At 42.1% G+C, this 24680-nt stretch overlaps 3 protein-coding genes across 9 annotated transcripts; all 3 read left to right on the top strand.

Moving 5' to 3' along the window:
- Positions 1-867: 867 nt before the first annotated feature.
- atcaya (ATCAY kinesin light chain interacting caytaxin a) lies at positions 868-10259 on the top strand. 3 transcript variants are annotated; one of them, XM_010871474.4, is made up of 13 exons: positions 868-1504; positions 2719-2840; positions 5184-5242; positions 5333-5569; positions 5841-6014; positions 6196-6298; positions 6514-6645; positions 7344-7430; positions 7740-7838; positions 8123-8158; positions 8414-8473; positions 9145-9209; positions 9626-10259. In XM_010871474.4, the coding sequence occupies exons 2-12, from the start codon at positions 2764-2766 to the stop codon at positions 9176-9178; spliced, it is 1098 nt and encodes a 365-aa protein (XP_010869776.2). In that variant the 5' UTR covers positions 868-1504; positions 2719-2763; the 3' UTR covers positions 9179-9209; positions 9626-10259. The 3 variants fall into 3 exon arrangements, with proteins under 3 accessions (XP_010869776.2, XP_012990355.2, XP_010869780.2); XM_013134901.4 differs by having other exon boundaries at positions 2693-2840; XM_010871478.3 differs by lacking the exons at positions 868-1504; positions 2719-2840 and adding an exon at positions 3479-4297.
- A 2866-nt stretch (positions 10260-13125) lies between these two features.
- mibp (muscle-specific beta 1 integrin binding protein) lies at positions 13126-16972 on the top strand. 3 transcript variants are annotated; one of them, XM_010871472.3, is made up of 8 exons: positions 13126-13323; positions 14299-14389; positions 14892-14940; positions 15149-15323; positions 15784-15855; positions 15956-16062; positions 16175-16260; positions 16360-16972. In XM_010871472.3, the coding sequence occupies exons 1-7, from the start codon at positions 13298-13300 to the stop codon at positions 16258-16260; spliced, it is 606 nt and encodes a 201-aa protein (XP_010869774.1). In that variant the 5' UTR covers positions 13126-13297; the 3' UTR covers positions 16360-16972.
- Positions 16973-17685: 713 nt separating this feature from the next.
- loxl5a (lysyl oxidase-like 5a) lies at positions 17686-23653 on the top strand. Of its 3 annotated transcripts, none has more exons than XM_020049365.2 (7): positions 17686-19174; positions 19810-21019; positions 21230-21338; positions 21843-22137; positions 22243-22338; positions 22459-22574; positions 22903-23653. In XM_020049365.2, the coding sequence occupies exons 2-7, from the start codon at positions 19981-19983 to the stop codon at positions 22907-22909; spliced, it is 1662 nt and encodes a 553-aa protein (XP_019904924.2). In that variant the 5' UTR covers positions 17686-19174; positions 19810-19980; the 3' UTR covers positions 22910-23653. The 3 variants fall into 3 exon arrangements, with proteins under 3 accessions (XP_019904924.2, XP_010869773.2, XP_010869772.2); XM_010871471.3 differs by having other exon boundaries at positions 17686-19921; positions 20034-21019; XM_010871470.3 differs by having other exon boundaries at positions 17686-21019.
- Positions 23654-24680: the final 1027 nt, after the last annotated feature.

Genomic DNA, 24680 nt, shown 5'->3' with positions numbered 1-24680 from the left:
ATAAATATGTTTTATGCATCCATTGTTGTCGATACCTTAAGGCTAATTTACTTAGTACCTTGAGTATTCATTTATGAATTAATTCATTTTTAGCTTGTGTGTCCTGCAAGTTGTTTGTGCTAGGTAAACAACGGTTCTCAAACCTGTCCTTGGGGATCCCCTGCCGTTTCGTTTATTAGACGTATTCTAGAGCTAAAACACCTATATCAACAAGTCATCTAACGATTAAGCACTTCGCTGCTTGACTCGGGTTAGGTGGTTCACCGCTACAACAAAATTGTGGGGCGGCTTGGGGTTTCCTGGAGAGGTTTGAGAGCCACTTATTGTAGGAGTCGTGGATATGCTTAACTAACCTGAACAGAGGGGTTCAATTCTGTAGTGGTTGCCTATCAGTACTGTGTATAGACTGAAGAAATTATTGTGCATCATTCGTCTTAGGTATAGCCTACTGGACATTTGAATTCGTTTAAGATGTGTAAATGCTGGGCAGAGTGCATCCCGACTTCTAGTGGCGACCCGCGTGTGTATTATGGGTCAGACAAGTGTCACATATTTGCTCTTCTATATCAATAGCATTGCATTGCCGACTGCCGCGACTCCTGCAGCTGGGCAGAAAGGGGAATAGGGAGAAAGGAACGAAATGGGTGGAGCTTAAGCAGCTGGGTGAGAAATGTGTGGATGAAAGGAGAATATGATTGGTAGAGAATGATGTGAGGGTGCTGGATTGACTGAATAAGTGAGTGTCCGTGTGAGTTATAATGGGTGGTCGTGATGTGTTGAGTGTGGAGAGAGCGAGGGAGGGAGGGGGGGAGGGAGGGAGGGAGGGAGGGAGGGAGGGAGAGAGAGAGAGAGAGAGAGAGAGAGAGATGCTGTTGCCAGGGAACAGTGGGAATAGAGGACCATTGACAGCAGCTCATGGAGTAAAAACAAAGGGAGTCTTGAAGTCTCCGGTGTTTTTAGGATTAACGACTAGATATGCACTGTAGGATTATACTAGAATGAACTGGAATGGGGCTACCCCAACATGAGCAGAGAGTTTGAACAGCCATGTTGCTGCCCATGGAGTAGCTATTATGGGATGGAGAAAAGGGGGTATTCTCACAAAAGGATTTAGAGTCTGGACAGAAATACTGTACATGGGCAGACTAGACAACCAGAAAGAATCACTGTGATGCCAGCACGGATGCCTTCAAATTGAGCGTTGAGTGGAACTCTGCAGAGACTGTCACTTCAGTCTTCACGGTCAGTCTCTTTCATAGCCTCCCTCTCCAACTGGGGTGGAGGGAGCCAGGGAAAGGGGGGTTTTTGGGAACAGAGCTGCCCCCTGTCTTCAGACACCTGCTGCTGCCTGAAACAGGGGACGCCAAGGGTGACGGACCACCCATCCATGCATCAGCCCCGGTGTGGTGGGGAACCCTTCCTAGCTGTCTGATCTGTACATCAGTGTGTCGGGAGACGGACAGGGAAGGACAGACGGAAAACATTCAAGGGTCTTACTGCCCATGTGAGTACTGCGGCCGTGAAGACCGGACACCCTTGTATTCTTTCTCTACTATTTATTACACACTCCTTTTAGTATGTTTTCGTGTGTGTGTTGTGTGAATGTGTATTTTCAAATGTGTCGCAGCTCATTAATGTAGTTATTCTGTTAGATTAAATCAATAGGAGTAGATGAAGAAGAAAGGCTGTTGGTTTCCACTGAATTCTGATCTTGCCTTTTCCTTGCACGTGTAGAGTGCAGATGTGATTCAAGCCCTGTAGTCACGTTTTCTCCCACAGTCCTTGTTCTCCAGTACATGGCAACATACTGCCTACAGGCTTATCTTCCCTTTAAAAATGTCATTATATTGTCAGTGCATTTATTTGAAATATTAGGCACCAAAAAAAGATCTGTCGTGGGCACTGTAGTGAGGTCACAAAACAACCCAGAGTGTTTGATAAAGAAGCGGGCTACTGATTGACTTGATCACCTCTCACCATAATGTGCTGTTCTTCTCACCTTAATGAAAGACACACTCAACTGAAGCGACATGGAGGATGAGCAGCTTCTCTTGTGGGTTGTAGCCAGCTTCTTGAAGTATGCCCTTGACACACTGACAGCAGTAACACACTGAGAGTGTATAAATGCTGTGTATGGAGCCTGACCTGCTCCTGAACAAGATTGGTTTCAAGCATAGCACATATTACAACGCAGTGTCGCTGGACAGCAGCATAATGTGTACAATCATGTGTAGGACCCGGCCTTACAAGTCAAGCTGTTCGTTTGGCTGTGTTTGGGTCGGGGGAAATTCTCATTTGGTGTTGCCCCATGTCTACACCAACAGGCTAGTATGTTTGGAGCCCTTCACGGTTGAATGTGTCCATAACATTTTCCAGGGATGGATAGATGCCTTGTGATCTGGATTCAGACTCTCATTTGAATTGATAATTATTTAAATAAAATTTGAATAACCAGACCATTGTTCCTCTACTGTCAACACATCTTCTGTGTTATAACGGGCAGTTGATCTTGTTGAAGTTGCATTTCTTCCTTTGTGATAGAGGATTGGTTTGGTCATATCGTGGTACTTTGTATTGGCAATGATAATAATAAGTGATGATCTGGATTTAAAGCATTTCTAATGTTCTAAGAGCTACATATTAACAGTAACTCACCCAATCTGTGATGGAATAATGAATAATCATTGTATAGGATAATTATTTGTGTGTGTGTGTGAGTGTGTGTGTGTGTGTGTGCGCGGCGCGCCCAGGCCCCTCCATGGGATGGGAACCACAGAGGCGACACTACGAATGGATAACATGGAATGCAAAGATGAGTGGCAGGATGAAGACTTCCCCAGGTGGGCATAAGATGACTGTCAGAACACTTCCCCACAGGGTCACCTCACAGGGCTACCTCACAGGGTCACCTCACAGGGCTACCTCACAGGGTCACCTCACAGGGCTACCTCACAGGGTCACCTCACAGGGCTACCTCACAGGGTCATGTCACAGGGCTACCTCACAGGGTCACCTCACTGGGTCACCTCACTGGGTCACGTCACAGGGCTACCTCACAGGGTCACTTCACAGGGCTACCTCACAGGGTCACCTCACAGGGCTACCTCACAGGGTCACCTCACAGGGTCACCTCACAGGGCTACCTCACAGGGTCACCTCACAGGGCTACCTCACAGGGTCACCTCACAGGGCTACCTCACAGGGTCATGTCACAGGGCTACCTCACAGGGTCACCTCACTGGGTCACGTCACAGGGCTACCTCACAGGGTCACTTCACAGGGCTACCTCACAGGGCTACCTCAAAGGGTCACCTCACAGGGCTACCTCACAGGGCTACCTCACAGGGCTACCTCACAGGGTCACCTCACAGGGTCACCTCACAGGGTCAGCTCACAGGGTCACCTCACAGGGCTACCTCACAGGGTCACCTCACAGGGCTACCTCACAGGGTCACTTCACAGGGTCACCTCACAGGGTCACCTCACAGGGTCACTTCACAGGGCTACCTCACAGGGTCACCTCACAGGGTCAGCTCGCAGGGTCACCTCACAGGGTGAGTTGACAGGAGATAGATTGTCAGTATGCATAGTCTGCTGTGTAACCATTATTGCACTTGCAAGATACACTTCAGAATGTTACTGTTTGTTTCAAACACCTGGGCGATTGTTACTGAGGAGATGCTGTATGAGGGGCGGTGATGTTTGTTTCTGAATTACTGGAGGGTAATCAGCTCTAGTGCGAAGTGAGGGTTTCCCAGCGGGCAAGCCCTGCTCAGCCTGGCTAATTATACCTCTTTCAAAATGGGTTGAATAGAGGAATTCAAAATATAACTTGATTGACTCATACATCTGACTTAAATTATGAAATTAAGAGCATAAACATAATTTCATGAACAGTATTTTCGGAGGGTTAAAGGTAAGGAAAGGAAAGACAATATGAAATAAAAAAAGAGGGCGATAGAGAGTGCTTCCTGACAGCAGGCAGCATCCTCTCTCTCTGTCTGTCTGAGTGAGCGGAGAAAAGGAGCAGGTGCAGCTTTTTCCTTAAATGGTCGTGGGCTACGTCATGTGACGCAGCTAACAGTCAACAACACAGCATCACCAGGAAAATGGTAGCAGAACAGGTTTAGGGAAGAAGAATAGCAGCATATGTATAATTTGGCTCTGAAGGCTGATGTGCCTGAGGCTCCGTTGATCGACTGAAAGAAAGGAATGCATAACATTTCAGGGACTGGGGCTGTGAAGTCAATTTATTGCCCGGATCGTCTTTGAAATCCTACCTCTGCTTTTTCATAAGGTAAGCTCTAAAAATCTGCTATGTTTTAGCCCTCGTCATCCTAGTAGAAGAATGTGGCCAGACTGCTTGACATCTAACAGTACCCTGTCCAGTTGTAGACGTATCGTTCCTGTTTCATTTAGTTGTTACGGTTGTCCCTTAGTGTAGAAAATTGGTTGTAGAACAATGGAATGATAGCAATGGGATGTATTCAAGGATGCTAGATCCGACATAATGCTGTCTAATGGATGCCACTGTCATTAGTCATTGACTTGGCAAGAGTGTTACTAACTGTCTTACCAAGGCTAGAATAAAAGCAAGACTTGTTCATCCTGGAAAGCCCAGTGGAATTGTAAACCTGATACTTATCCAGTATTTAGTTCTTGTTGTTGACTTTCCCCCCTAGTATTATCTCCTTCATTTCCCTCCTTTATGTCTAGTTTATTGTTTCACATGACAGTAGGCGACAAAGGAGATGACACTTTCTGTTTTAGTGGGGAGCCTATCGGTGTAACTGTCTCTCAGCACTGAATCTGGGGGTTGGACATGCTTGTCCCTCCCCACAGCTCACACCGAGGCTAGAATCTAAAGAGCTCACTGGGGAGATGCTAATTACCACCCAGCCTCCTCTCTGTCTGCGCTCCCTTTGTTGTGCTGAGCCAGATCACTGACAGACCTACTGACAGGACCACTGACAAGCCTACTGACAGGATCCCTGGCATGTCTTCGTTGTGCACCAGCTGCAATGATGTGGTATTGTGCCAGAGTGCTTTCCGAACTATTTCGAGGGGGGGGGGGTGGGGGGGGGGGTTTGGTTGGTTTGTTTGCGTCAGGTTGGCTGGCTTTGGTGTGTCCCCCATGTCATGCCTTGTGGTCCTGTGGCCTTGACAGAATGATTGCTTTCCAGGCCACTTCCAGAGGACGGTGACATGGAGACTCCCTGTGGCCTCACCGACGACAGAGCCTGTAAGTGACATTGACGATACACACCTCCTGACCGGTGTTTGATGGATGGACACTACTAGTAAGTAATGGGTCTCTCCTCCTCTGCCACAGCTCCACCCAACTCTCTGAATGTGAGTGCAGGTGGAGGAGGGTCCACCCATCGTAAGCGGCGTACATTAGTCGCGCCAGACATGAACCTTTCCCTGGACCACAGCGAGGGATCCCTGCTGTCTGATGACTTCCTGGATACGCCAGATGACCTAGACATCAATGTGGACGACATTGATACCCCTGACGACAACGACTCCCTGGAGTTCATCACCAACGGCAACGAGCTGGAGTGGGAAGGTGAGTTGGAATAATGAAGGCCCTGGTGCCAGCCTGCCTTTCTGATTCAGACAACTTTGTTTGCCAAAATGTACCATGTACAGGAACCATCTTGCGCCTACTCATACTAAGTAGCTAAGCAGTACACTAACAATTAAGTCTAGTCTATTAGACTAGAGCCGCTAAGATATTGATAAGATCCTTTATGTTTCACTATTCAAAATACATTCCTATGCAAGCAGCTACACATTTCAGCGTGAACAGCTTTCAACTTTTCACCACGTACGTCCAGATGACACGCCGGTGGCCAACGCCAAAGCAGGGCCCGGTGGCGGGGAGGAGGAGGATGGCGCCGACGGGACGGGCGGTAACGGGCGCCTGTGGAGGACGGTGGTCATTGGGGAGCAGGAGCACCGTATTGACATGCAGGTCATCAGGCCGTACCTTCGCGTCATCACCCATGGGGGTCAGTACCCACGACACACCTGTAGAAAACCCCAAACACAGTTAATTAGAGTCCAGTAGTCTCGGGACGTTCGGCGTCAACACAGTGCCTGGTTAAAGCCAATCCAAGTTACATGTCTGCGCCTCCAGCGTAATGACAGCAGGATGAGCGCACAGGCCATGACAACTGTGGCTCTCCTCAGGTTACTATGGTGAGGGACTTAATGCCATCATAGTGTTCTCTGCCTGCTACCTACCTGACAGCAGCTCTGCAGATTACCACTACATCATGGAGAACCTCTTCCTGTAAGTAACACCTTTTTGGATTAAGAATGCCTGCTTGTACAGTGAAATCCAAAACCTAGGCTATCGCGCATGTCGCTCTAGAATTGAATGTGTCCTTCACAGTAAGAGTCTTGGATGAAAAAAAAATCCTAGAAAAGAAAATGAATCATGTTGCACAGTGCTATGCTTGACCTTAAAAACAGTCACAGTGTTTGCCTTCTTTTCTGCCATCTCAGGTATGTGGTCAGCAGCCTGGAAATGCTGGTTGCTGAGGACTATTTGATCATCTATATGAATGGAGCCACACCACGGGGAAAGATGCCAGGCATTGGATGGCTAAAGAAGTGCTATCAGATGATTGATAGGAGGTACTGTAAGGACATTTATATTTTAAAACTGCTTGACAGCATAGCTAATGCAGTCGTTCACACTGTTGGCTTGGGATTGACATGCATATCACTAATGTTGAAGGACTCTCAGAAGTTAATGAAGCTTGTCACTGCTACTGGCAGCCAATGGGGAAAGGGATTTGCATTAACCACCATTTAAAAACACTACAGTTCATAGAATGTTGTGATTAACTGGAGAATACTGCACATTGTATTACTCTTTGATCATCTAGTGCTTAGTATTGCAGTTTGTATTATACTGGCAAATACTGTTCTTCACAATGTATTGATACACTGTATTGAATAGATTCATATGAATTTGCATATGCCCCATATAGTCCCTTCCCCCATGTCCAACCCATTGGCTGAAAAACCTGCATGCCAAATATACAACCCCGTTTCCAAATACATTGGGACAAATGCTAATGAAAACATGCAAATAATTAATCCCTCTATTTAATTGAAAATAGGCAAAATGTCAAATGTTGAAGCTGAGAAATATTTTTGTTTTTGGAAAAATACATCCAGCATCATGTTTCAAAAAAGTGACATGATGCTTGATGTTAGCTTGAGCCTAATCAGTTTTGTTCTGATGTACTCTATTTCCCAACGTTTGTAGACATGCTGCAAATTTCCTTATATTTTTGTATAACTGCTTACTTCTTTTGTCTGTGTAGACTTAGAAAGAACCTGAAGGCTCTGGTCATCGCCCACCCCACCTGGTTTATCCGCACTGTCCTGGCCATATCCAGGCCCTTCATTAGGTAACAGCACAAAGATACTGACACTCATGTAAAATACTGACACTGTCATGATACTGACACTGTCATGATACTGACACTCGTGTAAAATACTGACACTGTCATGATACTGACACTCGTGTAAAATACTGACACTGACACTGTCATGGTACTGACACTCATGTAAAATATTGTTACTGACACTGTCATGATACTGACACTCAGCAATAACCCAACTATCCTATACAATGCACAGCGTCATGACTAGAAATGTATAGTTGTAAAAAACAAACATTGATATAACTTCATGCTAGTGTTTCCTCTAATTTGCAGTGTGAAGTTTATGAATAAGATCCAGTATGTGCACAGTTTGGATGAATTGGCAGAAATCGTGCCCATGGAACATGTGCAGGTCCCGGAGTGTGTCGTGCAGTAAGTATCCTCAGCCGCCATGGGAGGGACACAGCTCAGTCACCTGCAATGTTGCTGGAATAATATCTGCAGACTAATAAATTATGTAAGCATAAGCTGTTAATTAAACAGTAAATAAGTCATGGAAGAACCCATTTGAATTACATTGGTTTTCAAATGGGAATTTAAGATGTTAATTATGTTATTATCAGCTACGGAATACATTAAGACAGGATATGTGTTCCAACTCTTAAAATGAACTTGGTTAGGAATAGCAATCATATAATTTTTCTTTGTTTTCTCAGGTTTGAGGAGGAAAGGATCAAAGCTCGAAAAGAAAGGTACAATTAATTTACATTCTGATTGAATAACTGTACATGGAATGCCATGCATGTATGAACAATTATTTTGCTGCTCGCTCTTTAGAGTTTTAGGCTGGATATAAGTAAAAAACTGCTGATGTAAAAAGGCTTCATAAAACTAAATTTGATTGATGGATTTTTATAATAAATTCAGGTGTGACCCACCCTCTGTTGGTTCATTCATTAAGCAATTCTTCATTCTTAAGTAAGCACTGTCTTCCTCTGATTGTACAGGATGGAGCAGGAACAGGAGCAGCGAAACCCACATGAGTCTTCTACAGCCAAGCCAGAGAGGTAGGGAGTAGACGTTAACACCTGGGAGTTGTCTAGAAACGTTATCTATAACTGCCTCAGGACCAAGGGCCCAAGGGCCTCATGTATCCACCATGGGTACTTTCTCAATACATTCTGTCTCATGTCAAGATTGAGAATTTGTTTGCACCCCAAAATGAGGATTTGTGAAAATGTTGCACGTAAAATATACACCGCTTCTATTGTTAAATCGTAGCCATGTTATATTTCTGCACATGTGTATCAGACCTTGTCTGGAAAAACATGTATACATAAATGTATATATCTCTGTACTGGTGTGGTGTTTTAAATCTTGCCGGTGACTTTTTCCAACTAAACGTGAATTTTTTTGGTTACAAGTGTAAAAATGCTGTCCGCCGTGACTGTCCATTGGAGCAGTGTCAGTGTAAATGCTAGATGATTGTGCTTCATTATCTATTCCTGCCTTGGAATATTCTGAAATGTATGAATGTAATTAGTGCCCCTATAGCACAGACAGGGCAATAGTGTAGCCTACATAGTGTCCAATAAGAATGTTATAGATTAAAAAAATTCAAACATGGTTGGCTAAATAAGCAATTGATTACTGTTGAAAGTTATTGTAGGACTTGTAGTCGTAACGGAACTAAAACATTTTACAGAGACATGTTTATTAGTATTCATGTAATTTGCAGACCCAAGTCAATGATCGCAGAGCAAGGAATCTGAAAAGGTCCTGCTCCTCTTTATTCATCTTATGGTAAGCGCACGACACCTCACTGCTCTTCCCATTTATGACCACAAGGGGGCACTGCACTCTAAACATACTGTAAACGGTGCCATGGTATCCACTGGCACGCCCTTAAGACAATGTTGAACCACTTGCTTCATTTCAACATCTACTGTTACATAAAATCCATTTGCTCAGTCCTTGAAGAACCAGACCCTGCCAGTCAGCAGTGCAACTATAGAGCCTAACCTGTGGACGTGTAGGGTGTATGAATGTGTATCACTGCCTCATCAAGGGACCTTGAATAGGTCAAGAGGCCTGGCCTCTCTCAGCGTCACTTACTCTTTTGAATGAACTGTTAGGTTAACGTAGTCTGCTGTGTTGAAAAGCATATTATTTTACTGGTAGTTTGAATCACTAGCCTAACAGTATTTCTTTCTTTGCAGTGCTTGAAAGACATTTGGAGCATGAAAATGAGGTCTCATAGGATGGAAGATAAAGGCCAACAAACTGGTTTAATGTATCAATAATATGCTGAATAGTAATACTTGTTCTATCATAATGTTAACCACCAATACACCAACACACCCCCCCCCCCCAAACACACACACACACACACATCCACTCACACAAACCCACACACTCCTCTGAGGAACTTGGCAACTGATTCCATCAGGACATGCCAAGGAAGGTACAGTCCACACAGCTACTGTCTGTTACTAGAAAGTCTGGGAAAGCCATTACTTCATTTTACAACCACTGGAAGTAGTTAATTTTGGACTTACCCCAAAGTTCCCATAATAAATGTTATATCAGTTTGAGATATAGACGGGTGAACTAACTTTACCGGACTGTATTTTGTCTTTAACAAGGTCCAGAGTGCCTCACCGAATATGGTTTGTACATTTGCCATCACCTTTCTAGCTTTCAGGTTGGTGATTATTAGATATCTGGACACAGTCAAGAAACGATATGAATGTAAGTTCATTATCTAAATTTGCTTGCGGTTATTTTAAAATACTGTATATTTATTTTTATTCTTTTTATTATTGTTTCCCATGTCTGACCTGAGGAAAAATAGCAGGAAGGAGGTTGTCAGGCTCTCTAAAGCTTAGCATTGGGGTGTGTTACATAATAAACTATATTTCACCTTTTAGCGCTAGGTCCTTTGAGAGTTTGTACATTGACTAAAATGCATTCAGAGATATCAGATGCCTTCACCTTTTTACTATTTATGCCTCATAATGGCACCTAGGACAGGCCTTTATGTTGCATGACTAATGTTGATATCATTGTGCTTCATACACCCAGTTTTTCTGGGAAATCATTCAGTGCCCTGCTAGCTTACCCGTCCATGTGCCTCAGAATTCTTCTCCGTAGATGAATATGGAGGGACACTGGCAGTAAGACCAACAAGGCATTTGTTGGTTTAATTCATCTGAAGAGGACTGCATTCTATTTGTTATTCTGTTGTGACTAAACTGTATGATTTCTGTATCATGCTTTGGTGTTGGTGCAGTCAAAGCATGCCAACATAGTCTTTAGCATGAACCTTCAAACCAGTCGTCAACAGGTCAGTTCCTACGATCTTCTATTGGATTACTCACCAACTAGTTGGTAGAATGGATGATGTAGCGTTAGAGCTTTTATTTTTGTAAGTATGATATACACAATTTATTGCCTGTGTCTTGTTAGTGTTGTTTTGAACTATTGCATTTGATTGACATAATGGTGAGCATATAATCTATCTGTGTGTATATTTAGGGACAGGCTGGCTTCCTAATTTCTAACTCAAGATGGATGTGTGTGTGCTCTTCTGATTTTTGCCCCTTTAGTATAATTTCCTGCATGGTTGGTTTTCTGTCTAGTACCATGTATGATGGACCCAAACAACAGAATTTTCTAGATGTTTATTAAATGCCACCATCAAACCTTTACCAAGAAAAAGAGTAAACATTGACGATTGAATTAATTTTCTGTGGAGAGGTATTGTGCAGATGATCGTGGACTGGACTACAGGTTACCAACCTTCAAGGACATGGCAAAAACATGGCTCCAGGAGAAAAAAAAATATTTAAAAACATTTACATTATACATTACAAATGTAGTGTTAGACATGTTAAAATATTGGAAATATTTGCTTTGAAAAACTAAACCTAAACAGGGGTTATACCAATACTACTGGGTAGAGTCCCCTTCTCTAAGGGATGTCAGCCCTTCTGAGGGCCTGGCTTTCTTCTAAGCAAATTCTATACACTATGGTGTGTGGTGTATCATACATTCTCTTAACACTTTCCAAGTCATATTTGGTAAACTGATTTTGTTGACACTGACATTTGGGTATTTTGTTTGGGTAAATGATCTCTATAGAATGCATCCCCCTGAGCATCGAAAATGTATTTATTTAAATCATGTTCGCTCTTATAAAGCACAATGTGTTATTACACATATTGGAAAGCGATCAGTGGGCAATTTGTCTGCTATAATACTGTATACTGTGTTTAGCTCATTTTTCAAAAGTGCAAAGCTTAAAATGGGAAGATTAGTTTGGTAGTTATAATGTCTTTGGTTGTGATGGTAAATTCTTCCATGTAAATACAAAAAAATAAACAGTTCCTCCCAACAAATGTCTCCTATATTCTTCCATTTTTAAATGACTAGTTGCTGAAGTCCATGATTTATCTTTCAGACATTCAGACTGTATTCATAGCTTAGACCTGAATTAAAAATGCAAGAGAAAATTACAGTTATATATACTTTTCCATAAAACTAAGTGTGTCCAGGTGTTCACTTTTCATTGAATTAACTTAAAGTACCACTGGAACTCGCTTACAGATACTTAGCTATTAATATAAAGTTATGACATACCTCAACGTGTCACAAGCCCACAGGCTCTGTTAGAAATCCTTAGTGAGAAGCAGAGCTTGTCAATGGTCAGTCACATGCATGGATCTAAAATAAGAATGGCCTTCAGCAAATGAGATGAGGACAGTGGTTCCAAACAAAGGGCACTAGGACTCCTGGAGATCCTTTTCCTGTCCAAAGGGGGTACTCAAGAATGCCATAGGAAAACCTTAGAAGTACAGCAGCAGAGCAAAAATGTGTGTCTTAAACTGTAACTGAACATGGATGGAAGACACTGAGGTAGGACAATAGGCTGCTCTATAAAAACAATCGCCGACAAGTACAACACTTGGTTTTATTCATAGTAGTGTGAGAGGCATTGTGGTCTATATCTTCATGTAGTACAACTTTATTCTACAACTCAATGTTACATTTTATTTTCCCAGACACAGTGTAAGGCTGCTACAGACTATGATATCTTTCAATAAAAATGAAAAGATCTGTCGCTTTTTGTCCTAGCATGCATTAGTGACACTGCCATCCATTCAACTGCCCTTAAGAATCTCTGCCCACTCTAATCATATTTATTGATTGATTTATTGATTAATGTTGCTCATCACAAATAGCCAAAATGATGTTATTCACCTTCAAGGGCAATAAAATGGCTAAGAACATGTTTTTATTTGCTACATCAATGACGTCATTCTAGGAAGCAATATTTGGCTAAATGAAACCATCAAACAATAATATACCAAACAATAATTTGGCACACAATGTCTTTTCTCGCATTTCCTAGAAACAGTAAGCAGTCCGAGTTCCCCGTGGCACATGTACTGTCCAGATTGTCCCGAGATTGTCCCCAACTTTCTCCATGTACATCTTGGTCAAATCCATCATAGACTCTATTGCCAACTTCTGTCTACAGGAGGCTTACCATTCCAAACGTGCCCACTGATGTTGACTGGATCGGATTGGATCCATTGGATGTTCTGATGACTGTGATTGGTCGTTGTTAACAGGACAATATCTTTAGACATGACCACGAGGGGGGAACGTCTACGTGACGTAGGTCACAGTTGATATAAATGGAGTAGCTTGAGCCTCTTTATCAATGAACTAGTAAAGACAGATGTGCTTTATTGGAGCTGACGCGTGTTGGAATTAGGTCTACTTTCCGCTTGGTTTATTCGGATTTTCTTTTTAATTGTTCTTCACTGTGTTTTGCTCATTGTCATTCATCTTTGACTTGGAGTAAGTCACAAAAAAAGCTTAAAATGAAATACGTTATAGGAATTGGCGGGTAAGTTGTATTTTTTTATTCACATCTAATATTATCTAGGTAGCCGTAGGATCATAATATATTTGATGGTAATCCACGTCTGTTTACTGTAGAAGTAGCTAGTTTGCCTTCCATTACTTCATAAAAAATTATAATGTCAACAATAACACATGCCATGCGTTTCTTAGCTAGGTAGCTATCGTTAGTTAGCTATTGAAATTGCATTTCTTGTCAGGTAAAAACTTCGCTAGAGAGGTTATTTTTACTTAAGTAATTTGTATAAATCGTAAGAAATTGTTATTTAGAAAGTTAACACTGCAGTCGCTTTCCGCGTTTGTTGTCATGGTTCATAGTAACCAGGGCGGGAGATTTAAAATTCCAGCGCGGACTTTGAAGTGGCGGAAGTCTCTGTTTTTAAATTGTGACTGAATTAAGCAGTATAACTTGTTTTCCCCTTGTATACTACGTCTTAACTAAAAACATGGATATTATTGATTGTTGCCATCAACAAACATTTTACTTAGCTGAATGAAGGTCATTATCAGTTTAGACATCTTGGTTATATTTATATATGCAGTTAGCTAAGATAGCCACACGACGTGGGTTGCCAGCTTCCCATTAAAATATGTATTTGGAATGATATTCGTAGTACAGTAGCTAACCAACATCCGCGGACAATTTAGATAAAATGACAAGAATACATGCCCTGTATGCTGGTAAGTCACCCTGTCCCGCCACAAATGTCCTTTAGTATTAGCTAGCCACAATAGCTATATGGTGGCGAACCTACACAAAAGGGCACGTTATGTTTACTGCAATATATTTAATAGACTAGCAATACTGGATTTGAATGTTCTACATACCACCCAGTCAGAAATGTGGACTCACTTACCCATTCACACGATGGGTAAGTATGTCTAAACTTTTGACTTGTACGATATGTAGGCTACCTAAATGTGCACATCTTGTATAACATGTATCATGTTTGCTCAACAGTGTGACCAATGGTGGGAAAACCACTTTGACAAACAGGCTGATGAAGTCACTGCCTAACTGTTGTGTGGTGCATCAAGATGACTTCTTTAAGGTAATTTTTGTCCTGTGTGACGTTTTTTATATTAATTACTGTTGCCCTGCATGACCTGGCTAGGAGAATTGGATGCTACTGAATACCCACCCTGGTTGCCCATTATGTCATTTCCTCTTTAGTCTGCAAGGTGTGCTGTAAATTATAACTTAGCCCTGATATAATGCCTGTCCTAACCTTCTTCTGGTAGTCATCTCTGACATAATTTGACTTGCTTATGCCATCATAATTTCTATGTGAGGATTAAACATGTGTACCCACCCAAATTGTCATGTGTAGTTCAAGTCTCCTATGCTGCTCTTTTTATTTTTTATTGTATTCATGGCTGTCTACGTATGCAAAGATTCCTCTTCATGTCGCAACTCTTTGCTCTCCTGCATGTTCTTATCACTGCATGCTTCAGCTTTGTGTCCTACTTCCAGTGTTCTGCATGCAGTGGCGTCTGCCTGTGTATAGACCACCTGCATTTGCAGCGATGTTTTATTGGTGACTGTTATTTCAGAAACCTGATCAGATAGAAGTCGGGGCGGACGGCTTTAGACAGTGGGATGGTAAGCTTGGATTTCACTGCAGGAGAAACTCTGGACGATCAGTGTATTTGGCCCTCTGTGTTACAAAGCATCACACAATGATATTTGATACCACACTCAGTAAAATGACTGCCATCCCTCCCAAAATGACAGTCCTAAGACTGAATACATTTTACCATACCAATATGTGCCTTTGACTGACTTTCGCTTTCCCCCCTCTGGTCTTTAGTGATCACAGCGCTGGACATGGAGTCTATGGTGAACACGATACATGGGTGGGCTGCCAACCCGGTGAAGTTTGCCCGCTCTCATGGTGTCAATGTTTCCCCTGCTGCGGAGGTGGCTGACCCGGATCAACAGATCCACATTCTGATTGTGGAGGGCTTCCTTCTGTACAACTCCAAGTGAGCTTATCTGCACTTAACTTAAAATGTGCGGGGGGGGGGGGGGGGGGGGCTTTGTGGAAGAGACATGGTGTTTCAAAGGGGTCGAAAGTGTTTTTTTGTCATGGGAACATGATTAATACTGTCTCCAGATTAGATTCTGAGAATTGTATGTCAAATGTCATTTCAAGTGTCACATGGGCTGTTAGCTGCTAGCTAGAGCATGCTTTGCTCACTAGTGCCTGTAGAGCCCTAGGCTAGTGCTGCTCTGCATGAGATAAGGGAGGGTGTTAACTGAATGAGGCACCCATAGCTTTTGGACGAAATGTTCTCCAGAAGAGTGGTATCTGCATAATGGAACTGTGGTTAAATGCAGATAGACGCTTTCTGCTTAAGTTAACTAAAATGTTACAGTGGTGGGGGTTAAGTAGAATTACACGTCATGGTGTTCTGACATCTCTTCCCCCCCAACCCCCCCCAGGCCCCTGATTGATGTGTACAACAGGTGCTATTACATCTCCATTCCATATGAAGAGTGCAAACGCAGGAGAAGGTAAGTTAATGGACTTGTTCAGGTTCTTAACCATATTACGCATTTATATAGTGGTTTTTATTTTCATTCAAGTGTGCTAAATGTCCGACTTCTTCTTTAGTACAAGACAGTACACTGTTCCTGACCCGCCTGGCTTGTTTGATGGCCATGTGTGGCCAATGTACTTGAAGCACAGGAAGGAAATGGAGGAGAGCTGCTTGAACATCGGTATAAATGTTTGGTTTTTTTTTCTACTTGTCATTGAGCATTATTGAATTTCAGCTTTGTCAATAAGACTTTGCTTTGGCAAATCTTAATCAATGTTTTCATTTTGCTACAGCATATCTGGATGGCTTGAAATCTAAAGAGGAGCTCTACAGCCAGGTGTATGAGGACATCCAGAATACGCTATTAAATCGTTTATAGGTGAGGTGACAGTGTATTTGATTTGGCTTATGCCCCCTGACATTATTAGAGGTAACTCTAATGTGGTTGTCTAACATGAACTTTCTGTTTACCTCACAGCAGGAACTCCTCCAAACCTGTATAAACCTGTAAATAGCTCTGAAGATCTGAAGCCTCTTTTATTTTTACACATTTTATTACTTTTTATATTTCTTATTGTTGTGAATACTACTTGGCCAAATGCCTCGAATTAAATAGGGTTGTTATTGCATTGAAATCATAATCTTGTGCCCTGGATTTTAAATATGTCAATTTTGGTGGGTGTGATCTGAATTGCTTGTAGTTAGTCTACTCACAAATCCACTTCTCCCACCCCCTTATTTATTCTACGTATTGCATGTTTTATGTGTTCATCTGACACTCCAATTAAAAATATGTACCATGGGCCTAGTTTTAGGGCATGAAGAGAATTTAACAAGTCTATTTGTAGACAGAAAATGCCCTTGTGATGTATTCCAAATGTTTTTCCTTTCCGAAGAGTCAAGACGTTTACTACTATAGAATAGTGTTCTTAGTGGATGCTGGAGTGAGTCAGACTGAACAAGTTGTGGGTAATTTGTGACTGATTTATAGCTTAATTATTTTGTAAATACCTAATTTTTTTTGTGATGACCTGTTGTGTACAGTATATAAGCCCCATAAAACAAGAGTTGATTTTAAATTGACTTTGTCCTGTATTTTTGTGTCGGATGTCTTTGCTGATCTAATTGTGTGGGTGCAGGTGGCCCTAATAAGCTGCACAAACATGGCACCAGTATAACCCCAGTAGTTTCCAACTCAAACTGTGTGCTGGCATTGCTCTGGGGATATATTTTGACCGTATCAGAACATGCGGGGGACCATGTAACTTGGCAGCTGGACTTGCCACACAAAACATCTGAGTTAGGCCTGCAGTTAAGTTGATTTAATTTTTATTCCCCTGAAAGTTAAGTGTCCTCTGCATACACATTCAAACAGCCACGTTCTTCTCTATAACAGCTTAGAGTAGCGAGGATGTTCTTCTAGTGGCTTTCTCCGGTAATTCCACTTGGAACCCATTAAGTTCCATGCTCTACTTACTGAGCCGAACAAGAAATCGAGCACAGTTTTCTTAGATTAAAACTTTTGTAATATAGCAGATTTTAGCAAGCCAAATCCCCTAATATTGGCTGTGACTACGCAGTTAATTTGGATCGCTTATTTTATGGCGTATGCTAATATAAAAATTGTACACAATTGGTTTTTCTGTGCATTCACTCCCTTTAGTTATTCAGTGCTGCTTTACAGTTAAGTCTATATTTAATGTTAACCTGTGCAAAAACAAACTCTGTCTAGACTTATTCCCGGAGGAATTTGACCTCTTTATTTGTGGATAAAGATGTTTGTACGTCCAGTGGTCTGTGCATAACTGAAGGGGATCTAGAATACCTCAAATTATACTAAATTCAGGTGTACCTGTGTGGTTTTAATAATGTTACTGCTTGAATAATGCCTTTTTTTTTAATATTGTACATTGTGTCCACAGTTTGGGCTGAAATGCTATTTCTGGCTGATCATAATTGCTACTGAACATTATAATCTTTAGGCGACCCATACAGCACATAGTAACCGCCCTTGAAGACGCAGGTAGCTAACTAAGGGATGATGGCCCCTTGGGAGGCAGGTGCTGTCGTCCGCATTGCCAAAAGCCTCTGTGTGATCGCGGACAGAGGTGCTGTGCGCTTATATTTAGCCGGCATTCTTGCCATTTCGGGGAAGGAGATACCGGGCGTGTATAAAGACACCTACTGCCACGTAATTCACAGCACCAGTGGCCTTTTACCCATACAGCATTTACTCACCTGACTGACATGCAACTCTCCATCCTGCCTCTGGTCAAGCAATAGTTCAGAACACGTGAGGGGGACAAAGCAGGGGAAAGGTCAGGCTGTATTTCTCTCTCAAACTTGGGCTATTATAAAACCATTCTTCACCCTCACAATCCTGTAGGCCGATAGAATAGGTTGATCCGGAGTGAGCAAATAAACCCCCCGCCTTGTCATGGAAATGGAGTACATTACTTTCAAACATTAAACTGTGCCGACTAATGGCTTTCTAAAATACTGCCATTATTATTCTGCAAGAACCAAGACGATATAAGGTTTAATAAATTATTTGACCTCATTCTTTTTTTCCATCCCAGTTACCAGTTGTTTTGAACGCGTCATGGGAACTCAGAAAAAAAGGTCAAATGATGACGTCTGGGATCTTGAGGTCAGGAAGTATAAGTTATGATTTTTCCGGCGAATCGGATTAGGAATTCTGATGTAGATGACAATTAAAACAACTGTCATGTGTCGCAGGCATAAGTTTCTAATTAAAGTTTGTTTGGATGCAGCATTAGAGCACGCAGTAACCAAAACGACATATGTCAACCGCAGAAATGTCCCCGTAAGATTTCATAAAAATCTCTGTTGTGACCGTGAATGTCCCTGGTTTGACCCAGAGGCATAATAATGTGTAATTTTTATCTGGTCTGCCAAACATGTGTTTAAAGTGTTTTTGATTAAGAGAGAAACAATGTATTTATATCGATATAGGCTATTTCGTATTGAACAAAAGAAAATGTCTAGTTCCACTGCTTTGTCGGGTGTTAAACAACTTTTCAATGGGCAGTCCAATAATAGCTATTTACTATAATAGCCTATCACATTTACTCCTCAGTCTTATAGACAGAGAATTTGACGAACCGCAGGTCGTCTGACTGGCATTGTGTAGTTTTCCTCAACCAGGTCAGGTGAGCTCTGCAAACATATTTCCATCCTTCGACGTGTGAGACGTGTGTTCGTAATCAATGTGTGAAGAGTCCCAGAGTAACAGATGAATAGCTCTATCCTTCTGGTTCCTGTACGCTATGGTAAAGCACCTCCATTTCTGAAAAGTGGTGTGGGGTAACACTAGTCCCACTGTATGCTTTTCGACTCTGGCATTTACCGTTACAATAAACATCGTCAATGGATCTTAAAGAGCCATGTGGTACCAGTCTGCGCCACGAGCCTGTGTGCTTATTTTTATTATGCAAATACTAGATCCTATTACAGAAACAATTTATATTCGTGTATTATGGAGGTTTCTATTTGATACAGTTGTAAAACGAACTGCTTGTGATGAGTTAGTTTTCACAGAAGTTTCCATTTAATTTCCAATAGGGCCATGCATAATGACCCATGAGAAACTAAGTTAGTTTAGATTAAAAATAGATTAAAAAACAGACACATTCGTGAAATTAAGTTAAACTTTTTTTTTTTTAACGAAATTCGTTAAAATGTAGGCTAGGTATTTTGCCTTTCTGGTTAAGAATTTCAACATGCTCCGAGAAAGGGCTAGCATCCATGTGAAACATGTACTTATAGGCCGAACAAATAGTTGTATAGTCCGCCCTATGGTCACGAAACAGTTAAGTTAAACATGATTTTTGTAAAACAAGCCCTGCTCCAGATTGTGCATGCGTAGACTAACAAATTCTACTAAAGTGAGATATTTCCACGTTAGAAGCAAATCGTCATACTTTCATCGTGGAGATGTGGCACGCAACTGCATGACTGAATCTAGACTGGACACCACATCGCCAGGCCAGCATCAAATAGACAACATATTCACACAGGTAGCCCGATTTACGCGGCTAATTTTGCGCTGTTTTTCGTATTTTTTGTAATTTTCAACATGGAGAGATTCTCTATTTTACTTTTCTGCGTATATATTTTGGTTCATTTAAGCACTGGACAGCACCATTTACGCGCACGCATGGGTCCATGGAGACAAAGAATCCAATGGGAGAACAACGGTCGGGTGTATAGTTTACTCAGCACAGGGTCTGAATATCACCCTCCGGCGCAGGAGAGAAGACATCCTGCTCGCCTCTACCTGGCGAGCAGGAATTTCAACAGACAACACCCACCGGCTGAAGATAATAGATCCACTAGAAGTAACGCATTAGACCTAGAGGATGCTCCGAGAGCATTAGATCAAAACCAAGCATACTCTGAACCAAATGCGCGCATTGAGTCAAACGCCTCGTTTCTGGGCTCCGATATTGGTCAATACCTCCTTGCCACAGGCCGCCTTGGAACAAGCGCAGCCCGGAGACAACCGCCCCTCACATCCAAAAAGGAAACGGTGCTTTTGGCGCATTCCCGTTCCCAAGTAGACACCCGCACCACTTCTAACAGCACCTTTCCCGAAGCTGTCCTGGAGTTCTCAGGTAGTGGGATGCCGAAAAGAGGACGAAACCCTAATCACTCATCGGCCAGCTTGCCGCTTCGGCGACTGGTCACTCCGTCCCCAATCTGGAGCGAGCACATTACGCGTGGTCGAGGCACGAGCCAGGCACAACACGAGAGACCAGAACTGTCAACCCAGCCACCCACATCTGGGTACGTGAATACTACTGACGATGCAGGTAGCAGACAACTTTCCCAGGGTACTGCCCCAGCAGGAGATTCAATTTTCGTAACCAGACGCATTCCAGTTCCAGTTCCAAATGCGCTCTCCGACAACGGCGTGGAGGCTAATGGCACAGACTCACAGTCCCAGCAACAGACGACAGTTGGTAGTAATACAATAATAGATGATGATACCACGGACCCAAACAAAAGCCACCAAAATTCTGTTTTCTACAACGTGTACCAATCGGGCAGTGGAAGCAGAGTACCCGTGCGTCATCCTCCGGGAACTGGTTATGGTACCAGATTATTTCATAATGGTAAGGTAGACGGCATTGACACAGTACCTTAACAATACCTTATTATAATACCCATTTAATTATGCAGACATTATTTATTCATCTAGTCCAATGTACAGTAATATACAAAAAGTAATACTCTTCAGACCTTTTAAAAATATTAATCTGGTAGAACAAACCTGACAGTACTTATAAATATAACACTGATGGATGGTGACTCCTATTTCCCAGGTCTCCCAGACCTTGTTCCTGACCCCTACTACATCCAAGCGGCTTCTTATATTCAACGGGTGCAGATGTATGCCCTGAGATGTGCTGGAGAGGAAAACTGTCTGTCACAGTATGGAGTTAATAATTTATTATTGGCAATGCATATCCACGTGTGAGATAACTGGCACTAAAATATGAATATTGCCATCATCAATGTGATAGGTTCTTACATGAAAAAAGTATATTTGGCATCTACACATTTTAGTTTGATTAGTGGTAGACTGGGTCAGACAGGCGGTGTCAAGCAGACCTCCTTGGCGCTGGCCCATTTGGGAGTTACAGTAGAGTGACAGAGCGCCATACAACCTGGCAGCCAACCTTTATTTTCTTGCTCTGTCTCTTTGCTCTGCCAAGTAAAATAAACTCCAAATGAAAGGCTGTGGATTCCTCAGGCGAACGTTAAACTGTCCGTGCAACACCTCGGGCCTCCTCCAGAGTGTCTTCTAATGTATAATACGTGAACGTCCCCTTAACTTGTTTTTTTTAGCTTGTAAAGAAATCTGTGATCACATCGGTTTCTCAGGAACAACTGCTGATTGTATACGGTCCGTTATTTGGATAACTCTTCCCCAAGGTCAGCGTACCGACCAGGTGTCAGGGATATCGACTACAGGACTCTGCTGAGGTTTCCCCAGAGGGTGAAGAATCAAGGGACAGCAGACTTCCTCCCAGTCAAACCCAGACACCAGTGGGAATGGCACAGTTGCCACCGACACTACCACAGCATGGAGGCCTTCAGTAACTACGATGTGCTGGACGTGACCACCGGCCAGAAGGTGGCGGAGGGACACAAAGCCAGCTTTTGTCTGGAGGACACCAGCTGTGACCCTGGAGTCCGCCGCCGCTTCGCCTGCACAGCACACACGCAGGTTTGGGAAGTTTCAACCAACCAATTAATCAGTCAGTCAGCTTGTAATGTTTGTTTTATTTTTTATTTTTTGGAGCACATTAACTTTCAAACATGTGCGTTACAGGGATTGGGTCCCGGTTGCTATGACACCTACAATGCCAACATCGACTGCCAGTGGATTGACATCACGGATGTTCTACCAGGAGACTATATTCTCAAGGTAACTCCGACCGCTTCAGTGAACTGAGAGACACACATGTATTGACCCTGGTGTGTCTCAGTTGTCCAAACTTATCGTCAAACCAGTGAAATGTAACTGTTGTCCCACGATGTGTTCCAGGTAACGGTGAATCCAGCCATGCAAGTACAGGAGTCAGATTTCTCCAACAACATAGTTAGGTGTGATATACGGTACACAGGAACATATATTCACACAAGGAACTGTAGGATTACTGGGTAAGTCAGAGTGACTTTGGCTGGGATTCATTCAAACCTTCCTCACCAACATTTCCTTAACTTCTGACAGTATTTGTCCTGTCACCATACATTTCCAATTCAGAAAAGTGGAAGCATACTTCTCAGGGTGTGCCCTTAGTAGTAGTGGCGGGGTCTTTTTGTTAATTGGACGATGGTAAAAAAAACTAAAAAACAACACTGCGTAAATACTGCAATGCAGATTTGAATGAATTGAGACCCCTCTGTATTTACTTGATGTACACATTGAAATTCTGGCATGGTAAAATATGTGTTTATTTATCATTTGTTTTTCTCTTTGCTTCTGCAGAAGTTAACCCCTAACTTGCTCTGATGGAGGGGACATGTTCTGCAAACACTGATGACGATTTAATAATCAATAATAATGAATACAGTAAAGTAACATGTATAGATTGTATCAATATCTTTTAGTTTTTGTCAATATTGACACCTCCTTTTCCTTAAGCGTTTTCTGCCTTTTTGGCACCTTCCAATGCAAACATTCTTACATGTGAGCTAGGATGTGCTCAGCTGCAGTTACTCTTAAATTAGTTATCCTCGCCTTAATAAAGGAATATGTTTTCCTGCATGAGAGCAGTGGTGTGTGTATTCAGTACATAACAGTTACAGTAACCTCATGCTAAGCCAAAATGTATATATTATGGTGCTGTGCAATCCCAGACAAAACAAACAAGTCTGAAAGGCCATTTCAAATCCTGCATTGAGTTTGTCACATGTCTCAAATTGCTGCATATTCTGAGAAGGTAAACTGTTCTCTAGTATTCCTTAGGTCAATACTTGTAGTTAAACAGTCACTGACAATAAAGTATTACACTTATCAAAATTAGACACATTTGAGCTGTATTACTGATAGCAGATTGTATGATTTATTTGCATTATTGCGTAGGTACACTCCAATAATAACAGGTTTCACTCCAATACTAACAGGTTTTTGATTTTGTTTGTCTTGTTTAGCTCGTAATGACAATAAGATACTTTGTCTTCTTGAAGTTGAACAGTCTCAGTCTTTGTTTTTGTCAATAAAGTTTTCCTGAAAAGTTGCACTGTCTTGAGATGTAATTACGTCTTTCAGGTCCATTTTATAGTCTGTCTCTTTAAATCAAGTTGAGCTCAAAACTATAGAAATCCATTTATTTAACTACACAGCATGCCTCACAGCAAGCTTTGAAATTATGAAATTAGCTTGTGTGTCTTGAAAATGGAAAGAAAAATTAGAATTCAAGAATGATTGCATATGTTTTGTCAGGTCCTCCCACAGCAAGTCATTAAAACCGTCTGAGAGGACTGTTTACATTCTGTCTTATGGGTCCCATTCAGAAACGGAAAACATTTGAGTCAAGAATACTCTTTAATGACTGCAATTTGGTAACACGGTAGAGCCTGTTTCTGAACTACTGAGCACTAAATTAACAGTATCCCAAGTACATTGCCTCATGTCCTTGTAATTTGAATGAAACATGCAATGGAACTATGAGGGATTCCTGTTGGATTAGCTGGACAGAAGTATAAAGGCCAATGTCAGACAGCTCTGTAATGGCTTTGTATCTATATAACAATCACCGTAAAAAAAAAACTCGACACATCCAGAACTTGATAAGAGGAGCATGATAAACTTATCCTGACATGGGTAGAGGCTGTGAAGTAAAGCTAGTGTTTTCACTGAAACAGTTAATAGGTCCCTTATTTTAACATTCAACTCTATTTTATAACAAACTACTATTCAAGAAAAAAATATAGTACATTTTACAACCACTGGGTTCATACGGAAACCTACTGAACATTTGAACTCCTTCAGCAAACCACCATTAGGATGCTTCTGTCACCTTCCATCACAAAATAGCTCACGCCATCTTCGGTCAAAACAGAGGTGCTGATGTGAATTGAAGTGTGACAGAATTTGAGAGAAAGAAAGAGCGTTGGTGCCAGGGATCCCAATGTGCTAAGCCTCAGGAATGGGTTGCAGTATAGAGTGCTTCAGCCTTCTGATTGTGGATTGGCGTGGAGCAGAGAAATTCCACAGCTACAATGTCAGCCAGGAAACAGGCCCTATAACTGCTTGGATCAGCT

The sequence above is a fragment of the Esox lucius genome, chromosome 8 (genome assembly GCF_011004845.1).
Source record: "Esox lucius isolate fEsoLuc1 chromosome 8, fEsoLuc1.pri, whole genome shotgun sequence".
NCBI classification, from domain to species: domain Eukaryota; kingdom Metazoa; phylum Chordata; class Actinopteri; order Esociformes; family Esocidae; genus Esox; species Esox lucius.
The sequence above is the reverse complement of the archived record's forward strand: the minus strand, read 5'-3'. Positions and strand labels throughout refer to the sequence as shown.

Bases quoted from the DNA above. Each gene is read 5' to 3' on its own strand.
- atcaya (XM_010871474.4), top strand. From the start codon at position 2,764: ATGGGAACCACAGAGGCGACACTACGAATGGATAACATGGAATGCAAA. The intron at 5,570-5,840 runs GTGAGTTGGAAT...ACGTACGTCCAG, and splicing joins CAACGAGCTGGAGTGGGAAG to ATGACACGCCGGTGGCCAAC. The intron at 7,839-8,122 runs GTAAGTATCCTC...TTGTTTTCTCAG, and splicing joins GTCCCGGAGTGTGTCGTGCA to GTTTGAGGAGGAAAGGATCA.
- mibp (XM_010871472.3), top strand. From the start codon at position 13,298: ATGAAATACGTTATAGGAATTGGCGG. The intron at 14,941-15,148 runs GTAAGCTTGGAT...TCTGGTCTTTAG, and splicing joins CGGCTTTAGACAGTGGGATG to TGATCACAGCGCTGGACATG. The intron at 15,324-15,783 runs GTGAGCTTATCT...AACCCCCCCCAG, and splicing joins TTCCTTCTGTACAACTCCAA to GCCCCTGATTGATGTGTACA.
- loxl5a (XM_020049365.2), top strand. From the start codon at position 19,981: ATGGAGAGATTCTCTATTTTACTTTTCTGCGTATATATTTTGGTTCAT. The intron at 21,339-21,842 runs GTATGGAGTTAA...CTCTTCCCCAAG, and splicing joins GAGGAAAACTGTCTGTCACA to GTCAGCGTACCGACCAGGTG. The intron at 22,339-22,458 runs GTAACTCCGACC...GATGTGTTCCAG, and splicing joins CAGGAGACTATATTCTCAAG to GTAACGGTGAATCCAGCCAT.